General features: G+C 43.4%; 1 protein-coding gene across 1 annotated transcript; it reads right to left on the reverse strand.

Moving 5' to 3' along the window:
• Positions 1-1,860: 1,860 nt before the first annotated feature.
• On the reverse strand, positions 1,861-7,863 carry barhl1b (BarH-like homeobox 1b). Its single transcript, XM_037485460.2, has 3 exons — positions 6,516-7,863; positions 3,852-4,074; positions 1,861-2,706 (listed from the first exon to the last, which is right to left on the reverse strand). Exons 1-3 carry the CDS (start codon positions 6,967-6,969, stop codon positions 2,412-2,414), a joined length of 972 nt encoding a protein of 323 aa, XP_037341357.1. The 5' UTR covers positions 6,970-7,863; the 3' UTR covers positions 1,861-2,411.
• Between the last annotated feature and the right edge of the window lie 1,728 nt (positions 7,864-9,591).

Genomic DNA, 9,591 nt, shown 5'->3' on the forward strand with positions numbered 1-9,591 from the left:
TATAATGTTAATAATAGGCAACGTGTTTGCAATTAGCATCTGGAATTAACATGTATATGAATTGAACTTGTGCAATCCTTCCTCAAATCTCTGCTTTTCTTTTGAAAGGATGTTAAAGTTGCTGCTACACCGGTGACACTCTTTATTAACCTTTTTTTTACGCCCTCATCTCAACATTAAACAAATTAAATCAACGAGACTAAACCAAACACGGGTGGGTAAAGTCGTTTGACAGACATGTTCGGATTCACTCAAACACAATTTCCTCTGATAGAAACCCGCGAGCCTTTCAGATTGTGTTTATTTTCCAGCTGCTTCCGGGAACGTGGAGATGTTTAATTAGAGGTACACCAACCATCTCCTCAACCTTTGCCCATTGACACTGACACGTGTTCTTTTTAAGTCATAATAAAGAATACTCATATTTAACGGTGGACTGTCTCAAAAACACTAGACAGGGTATAGTAAAAAAAAAGTTATAGTAAATATACTATTATGAGTCATTGTTTTGCTCTCTTTGGATTCCGTTAAATAAGGGCCTTAACTAGTGTTAAAATATCATGTATTCTAGATTCTTTCCAAATATTTATTTTCTCGATAGGATGGCAAGCAAAGAGTATTTTTCCGTTGCCCGTGTGATCCCTTATATATAAAAAATGATCCTGCTGCTTTAAGGCAAAAAAAAAATGTGCACATGGGATGGACGGACAAAACAAAAAAGTTAAATAACGATGATGATGTAATGTAACTCTAAAGGGCCGCCAACTGCGCTTTTGGAAACATTAACAACACGTATCCTATTTGTTGCCGTTGGGTCCGTCCCATCAGACTCGCAGGTGCTGCTTCCGGTTGGTCCCGTTATTTGATCTCAAATCCACGTGTTGAGTCCATCAGCCGCTGGACGCTTCTGTTTCACACATACAAGCAGCAACGGGATTAAATGAAAGACTTTTATTTCCACATTTATAAAAGTATTTCTCTTTTACATCAAATCCCCCCCCCCCCCCCCCCCCCCCGCCCCCCTTTTCTTTCCAACGGTGGATGTGAATTTCACAAAACAAAAGAAAAAGAAAAGGAACTTCACGAAATAGAGAGAGTTTAGGGGAAAGCTAGAGGAACGAAAAAAATAAAATAAAATAAAAATAAATAAATAAAAACGATCCAGGAAATACGAGAACCACTCCACAAGTTTGATATCTGCAATATACATTTTTTCACCAAAGGAGAGTATAACAATTAAGTTGTATCACGGCTTCATATGAAGTAACATAAGTATGATGCACAACGTCTGTTCCGTTACACCTAGAGCAAATCAACAGGCGGTTACACCTGGACCCAAGTCCGATCGCTTTGTTCATCGCAAATAAATAAATAAGACAAAATCAAAGGAAACAATACTTGCGTCCCCCGTTTCTTCTGGAGGGGAAAAAACTGCTTTTTTAAAATAAATTACTTGACATTTTTCTCCGCTGAAACTTCAACTAAGAACAACAAAGACGTATATAGATTTCTTTATTTCCTGTAGCTCTCGTGTTTGTGCCTCTGTTTGGGTTCAGGCTTTTCTTCTCGGACTAATATGTTTTATTTATTTATTTATTTTTTATTCTGCCTTCTTCTCCTGTATAGTTTCTGAGGGCTAATCTAGCCTATTATTTTCCACTGGATCCCCGCGGTCTGAAACGCGCACAATAGATCAGACAAAACAACAACAAAAAGTGTTTCTTTAAAATCAGTCTCTTTCGAATAAAATGCAAAATATTCTTATTTACAGGTTTATGACTGCTGATCATCTTGTACTTCACGTGGAGAGAAAAGTCAAGACAGATTTAGAAAAGGCAAAAAAAGAAATATTTACTAATACCTTTGGATCCTCTACAATATATTAATATTACATGGAAGGGTGCAGCTTGGCCAATATCCATGAACACCCACGTAATAATAATAATAATAATGATGATATAATAATTATAATAATACCAGTAGGAGGTCTGCTTGGCATTGGACTGTTGGTCAAAGTTCCACCAACAATTCATCTGTTGATGGGAAAAAACATTAAAGAGTACTGAAACTGGGATCAAATAAATACATAACTTAAATGCTTTGATTCATGTTGAAAAATAAATAAGTTATAAATAAAGCTCATGTCCCAACAAAAAAAAAAACGGGAAAGATTCTTCCCACGCAGTCAGTTCGAGTCACAAAGCTCCGTCCACAGAGTTCAGCCTCAATCGGCAGCTTCTCGCACCATGAAGGCCTCCAACACTTGTCTTTTTCCGCGACTCGTCCCCTTCTCATTTGTATCTGTCTTTGTTTCATTTCTTCTCATGAGTCCTGCCGAGCTCGGCGTACAAAAACAAAACAGAAAAAAAAAGAGAAGAAAAAAATAGAAAAGATAACCAGCAGGGACCGGCTCATCGCTGCTGAGCCGGTCGACTAAGCACGCCGGACATGGGGGGCAGAGGCGGAGGCGGCTCGCCGCCCCCCTGCAGGCCGTGCAGCAGGATCCGGGGGACCAGGGGTCTCTGCAGGGACGGCGGGGGCGCCGAGGGGCCCCTGTACAGGTAGAGGGCCGCTCCGGGGTCCAGGTTGGACACCAGGCTTTGTGGGTAGAAGTACGGGGAGGGAAACATCCTCTGCAGGGCCGAGTAGTTCCCGGCCTCCGCTAGTAGTTCGAGACCCACCGCCGTCTGCCTCTTCCACTTGGTCCTGGAAGAGAGGAGAGACGCTGATTTAGCTTTTAGCTCGATGCGCGCGCGGGGGCTGTGGTGTGCGTGTTTGAATCGGACCAACTTCGAAAAATACTCCCCTCGATTCACCTTGGGTCCAATTAAAACTCAGTGATGCATCTGTTTTGGGGTTGTGGTTTTTTTTTGACACCGAAATCTCCAATATGCCACGTGTACTCACACCCAAGGACATCTGCAGACAGGCTGCACTCCACGCAGGTGAATAATTCATAATAAATATAATTGAGTAGATATAGTGGTTTGTTTGAATTATTGATATGCACACATGCAACAATGCATTATTCATACGCCAAAGTGTTGTTTTTATATTTATTTATGTCATTTAGCTGCCCGCGAGTCAAAGCTGGGGAAGAATAAATGCTAAAGTTAATTCAACCGAGAACTGCGTGAAACAAGTTTTTTTTTCTTCTTCTTCTTCTTCACATCGATGAAGACAGTTTCTCTTGCAAAGAGTTTTATTTATTTACAAAACGGTGGCAGCTCTGTTCCCAAGCTATTTACAGAGACTTGAATCGGATGCTGCAGAAGTAATCATGTTGCATGAAGATGCTGCAAACCGACAAGATGACTCAGACAAGCGTCTAAAAACCCTAATAAATTAGTGTCCTTCTTTTATCGTAATAAGGGGCTAAATATCGAAATCAAAATAGACAAGACATGCTTAACATATAGAATACGAATTAAACCATTTTCTGCCCAGTGGCGCTAACGGGATCAATGAATCAAATGTCAATCAATATATTATTTTAGGGAAATCCACCAGGTGAAGCCTCTATTATTGTAGAATTATAGAATTTACAGAAAAGTAAATCCCCATCGGATGCTCTCTGAAAACTATGTTGGGGTTTGTCGACGACGAATTGAGGAGGGGGGGGGGGGGGGACTCGGCATATTAATCAATAATTTAAATACCGTTTGGGTTCAGTCCTCGTGGCGGAGGCTCATGTACAGTTAAGTGAAGTGAACTCATGAAACTTTTAGGGTGAGAGGATAAAAAACATGGCGTCCCTGGGTCCACGGAGTCGTGAGCCAGCCGTGAGAAATCCGATTATCACCCACCCCCCCCCCTCCCTCCATCCTAAGTAGCCGCAGCAGCGTATTTACCTCCGGTTCTGGTACCAGGTCTTGACCTGCGTGTCGGTGAGGTTGAGGGAGGCCGCCAGCTCCATGCGGTCCTGGACGCTCAGGTACTTCTGCCGCTCGAAGCTGCGCTCCAGCTGGGCCAGCTGGTGGTCCGTGAAGGCCGTCCGGGCCTTCCTGGGCTTCTTCAGCCGGACCTGAGAGCTGTCCCTGCTGCTGGAGATCTCCCTGTCCCCCTCCTCTTTCACTGGGGGATAAGAAGAAGGCGAGCAAGAAAAAAAAGACGATTAGATGGTGAAAACAGAGAAGTGCCTCATGTGTAATGGTGCACGTCCATCTTCGTGTGGACATGCATCTGTGCAGAAGCATCATACAAATATCAGAGCAAACTAAAATACAAACGTCCCCGCCGCGTTTTAAAAGCGTTCAGCTGCTTACTTTGATCAGGGAATCGATAGGGGGGGAAATATAATATGTCAAATATGACATAAAGTCAAAGAGGCAAACAATACAATGTAATCAAATTCAACAACTTTTTTTAATACTTTGACCTGACTGACCTTTTGTTTTTGATGTGCACCAATTACAAACTTGATTTGTGTTTTGATTTAATGGATTTAGTATATATGTAATAATAATAATGATAATAGTGCATTGCTCCCTCTTTACAAATAATGCGATAACGCCTCCATCTCCGGGCCTCCGATGTAATTTGTCCGTGTAAGTAAGAATAAAACCCTCCCTTTTTTTCGAATCATTTAAAATCACTGAATTTAACACCAACTGAATCAAATGTGAACTATTTACATGAGGCTAATTTTGAAGAAATTAAAAGAAAAAGGCTTCAAACATTTTTTGTTTAAATGATTTACACTTGAGAGCGATTTACAGTTTCGACTGTGGCGTGTGAAATCACGGCGCTGGAAACCGTGTCTATAGGCTATATGGAGCTATTTGATTTGGGTATAAATTGTTATGAAAAGCTCTTCCAATATTCGCACTTCCAATCTGATGTTCCTCCCGTCAGCAGAGCCGCAGCCTTTGTTCCTGTTCTGCGTGGTGTCATGTAAGGGCGAGCCTTGATATACAGTCCTTATAGTCAACTCACTGAGAGAGAGAGGGGTGAAAAGAAAGGAAAGAAAGGAGGAAGGGGGAGGAGTGGGGGGGGGGGGCGAGCGGAGCCGAGATATCTTGGTAGTTGAATAGTTGAATCGTCTCAAGGAGCACAATAATCCGACTAATTGAGCCACAAGGGAAGGACGAGCCTTTCAACCGCGACCGGAGGAACTTCACAGGACCGTGGAAATGAGTGGAAATCAAGGGCTCGCGCGGCCTCGCGCGGTTACAAATGTGATTAGTGCACGGGACAAATTGCATCAAATCCCCGAAATATGAGAGGAGGCGGATTCGTAGAAATCAAAGCCACCGCGCGGGCGCGCCGTGGGCCCCGCGGCGTCCTCAATCCATCAGCGCGTCGATGAGCACCTCCAGCCACATCGTGACACGAGTCGACGCGCGCGGACACACGCGCGCACGCGCACACTCACCGAGTTTGTCTAACGAATTGATGACGTGTGGCCGTATCGATATGCTTCCAGGAGAAGTGATAGGCATAAAACCACTGTGAGCCTATGGGTTAATAAAGCAAAATAAAAAAGGCAATGTTGAAATTCTAATATATGAATAATGATTTATTGAATTTGATATTATAGTTTCCCTCATAGCCTACAGCTGTCGCCGCCTTTACAGGCACTGCTTCATTAAACTGTCAATGTGGGTGACATGTCTGTTATGGCTGACATGATTGGAAACAGAGAGGCCCTTGATGGCATTTATCTGGAGGCGACCCTGTCATCTCTCCCTTTCGTGCCTCCTTGACATCAACAGATGCTTTTCTGAATATGCTGCTAACGCGAGGACTTGAACCGCGCCCGTGTCGATTTAAAATGTGTAAACCTCATAAAAATGAACCCATTGGTTTGCTCCCGCGCAGGAACGAATCTCAGGTTTCCACCACCGTGAGGCAGCAACAGGGCCGATGTGCCCTCATTGATGGCCTCCTGTGGCCGGCTAACTAATGTCAGTTTATTCATTATTAAAATGTGGTATTCTGTTTTTTTATTTATTTATTTATTTATTTTACAGTTTTCCCACAATACTGCTCCAGCCATATAGAATATATTATCCTTCTAAATTAAATGTATATGATAGTTTTATTATTGTAAAAAGTTATAAAAAATAAACAAAAATATTTTATTAAACTTTCTTACCTATTTTTGGTATTTGTTTTGTCACCTCGGCTGACAACCTACAGTATGCCTATATTAGGAATAGCAGTTTGGATTCCAATAAAATGTAAATGGTTATTTGTTTCACGATACTCCATTTTCTCCAGATTTCTCCAGAACCACTTTTATATTTAGTACAACACCTGACACATGATTGGTTGTATTGCCTTATTATTTAATCAATATTTAGTGTGGTCCGTCCTGATTTTCAAAAACTATTTTTTTTAAAACGAACAAAAAAGCACCATGGCCAAGCTGCAGCTGAACATTAATCAAATATACAAATATAATCACGTTAATAAAAAGAGGCCCGTGTGAATGCAAAAGGACAACTCGGTTCCCCTCTAACCTCCTCTCCACGGGCCAAAAGCCACTCTCCTCTACTTGTGTCCCTTCTTACCTTTATATTCACTGTCGGACGAAGAGTTGCTGTGGATTTTCTCCATAAAGTCTTCCGCTATCTTGGAGACCAGCCTGCCTGCCGCCTCCTGGGTCGGCTGTCCGTTGCTGGAGTAGGGCGCGCAGGCGGCGAGTGGCTTACAGTCCGCGAGAATATCTCGGATGAGGAACGACGAGGTCACTGTCCTCTGCTGCGACCCCGCCGATATCTGCGCCTGCTGGAGGTGCGGCGGCAGGCCGACACCGTGACCTTGCCTCAGGGCCACCTCGTCCGCGCATTCCCTCCGCGGCGACGGAGGCGACGAGCAGCCGCTCTCCGCGTCTGATCTCGGGCTGAACTCCAGTGGCGAGCGGCACTCCCCCGCCAGGCTCCCCCCTTTGGACACCGGACTTCCCGGCCGGTGGGACAGTAGCGAGTCGATGCCAAAACTGGACCCGTTGGCGGACGCCTCCATTGTCTTGATCGAGGCCTCCTCAAACTACCATTTGGAATTCAGGACAAGTTTTATTTAAGGGAAGGAGGGGGGTTGGGGGTCCAGCAGAGGGGAAAGAGTCCCCCGCTCCGCAGCGAGAAATGTTTTGGGAGGGATGGCTACAAATGAAGATTATTCATCCGCTATTTCCAGTTGCACAACTGGTTTTCCAAAGAGCAAAATAACTCCAGGCTAGGTTCAACGTCCTCGCATCCGATTATTTATTTTTAATGTTCGTCAAGTCTCGAAGGACGTGTCCTCCTGATATCGATGTATAGTCTCTTTTTTGGGCGAGTCGCCGTCGATTCGTTCTGCTTCCTTCAACACCAACTGCGTCTTCGGTTGAGTTCAGTAAACCTCGCCGGGAAGATGAAAATCATCTAACACCAAAACTCGAAAATTTGAGAAAAATAAAGACTATTTGTGGATTTTCGGGAGCGGCAGCGCACCGGTCTCTTTGGGATGGGGGAAGAAAAGCACTTTCAGCACCATGGACAGGTACGCGTCAGACCTGATTGAGCACCGCAGGGGAAAAACGGTCAGGGCAGCTTCGTCATGTGGCCACAGAGTAGACGGATTCCTTCAAGTAGAACAAGACAACCTTTACGAAAAGACAAACAAATAGTGGAAGCAGAGCTCGAGTCGAGAGCGAGGAGTCCGATCGCTGCAGCAGCCGACGAGGAAGACGTCGGACGAAGCGATGTGCGAGGAGAGGTAAACTGGGTTAAAGAGTCACAACTGGCGTGTAAGAGGACACGATGCGACGGGGGTGGGAGGGATTCCCAAAAAATAGAACTTGAGGAAAAGTCAGGAGCTAGGTTTTAAGAGCGACCCGTCCACGTGAGTCCCCAGTGACGCGCCTTCATTGGCTAAGGGGAGCTGGAAGTGGACCTCCCTACACGCCCACTCACACTATCCTCCCTCCCTCCCTCCCTCCCTAGCTCTCCCATACTCCCCCTGTCCTCCCTGGCTCATCTTCACTTTGATAAAAGAGACACTGAATTCATCAGGAGACTCAGATCCAACTGTTTACAGGCAATTTTCACACTGTTTGCTTTCATTACATCATTGATGAGGCTTATAATGGGGTTATTATGTGGAGCGGTGTTTTTCTTCTCGACCCTTTCTTGACTGGATTTGTTGCTCACCTCCGCAGCTCCTCTTTTTTTAATACAAATTTGTTGTTCAACCTTTCACTTTTATTATTATTATTATTATTGTTGTATTCGTCAATTAACGGTTTATTTATTTTATATCGTTGGTGTATTGAAAATATATTGATAAAACGAAATTGAGGGGAACAAAATAATAAAATGATAATAACAATAATATTTATATCTTTATTATAACATCGTTACTATGTCATTAGTAGTATTTCCCTCTGCTTTTATTGTAAAAATAATTTGAATTCCTTACAGGCCTCAATTTCTTTTTCTCAAAACATTGTTATTATTAGATTCTGGAATTTTCATCATTTTGCCCTTCAGTCAAAATCCCCAAACAATCTTGGCAGATACACGGCCATCATGACAATATATTTTTATAGCCTTTCAAATAAGGAAATGAGTGAATGAAGAATATTATAAAATACCATTAATGTGTATTTTATTATTGCTATATTTCTATTATTGTTTTTGAGCGGGAACAACATCTCGTCGTTGAGCAGTGGTCATTTAGAGCATAATGACTATCTAATAGTCCCTGGTAATTGTATACAATACTCAGAGCAGCGTGACGCAAAAAAAAACTTCATGGCGCCATTGTGTGCACTTTTCACCTTAACATGCGTGAAATGCCATTGTGTGCACTTTTAGCGCTTCACTTCCCACAACAGTTTGCCCCGCGCGACGGCCTCGACAGACCCTAATAATCTAACACCCCCTCGCCCCCCTCTCATCATCGTCGACACCCCCCTCTGTCCGCCTCCTCCTCCTCCACCCCATGTGACCACCAGATTGGAGGCGCGCATCGGTCTCAGACACCGGCAGGTTAGTGAATCCGCTCCCCGCTCCCATGGGGTCCCATCTCGGCTGCAAGCTGTCACATACGAGGCGGGGACAACACAGATATAAGGCAGCACACACCCACCCTGACTTAGCGGTTTCTTTCTACTCTGCTGGTGCATGAAAAGGAGCAGTGGTTTGATGCTTTCTCTCACAGTCTTTTTGTGTGTGTCTCCTTCTCTTTATCCACCCTGTTCCCCGTGTCCACAGCTCCAGCGCTGTGGTAGTAAATAAATCATAAGCTGATTAAACCGATTTCTTCCTCCTTTACAAACATGAACCTTAGAGAGAAGCTTTTAACAAATGGATCTGTTTCTTCACAAAAGTTCTTAACGCTGTATTACCCCAAATGTTTTATGTTGCATCTCACAATTGTGGATTACAAACACAAAATGATGAGATTAAATTGTTTTCACCGACAAATTTACCAATAGTTGAAAGAATAACATGGTTGGTTTGAAGGAACACCTTCCAAAAGAATAACATACGTCTGATTATTTTGCATTATAAGAATACAGCCATGGACTATTATATTATTATTATTTTATAGATATTATTCAACAATAGCTTTCTCTTTAAAATGACAGAGGAGTGACGGAAA

This window comes from Pungitius pungitius, chromosome 18 (genome assembly GCF_949316345.1).
Source record: "Pungitius pungitius chromosome 18, fPunPun2.1, whole genome shotgun sequence".
Lineage (NCBI taxonomy): Eukaryota > Metazoa > Chordata > Actinopteri > Perciformes > Gasterosteidae > Pungitius > Pungitius pungitius.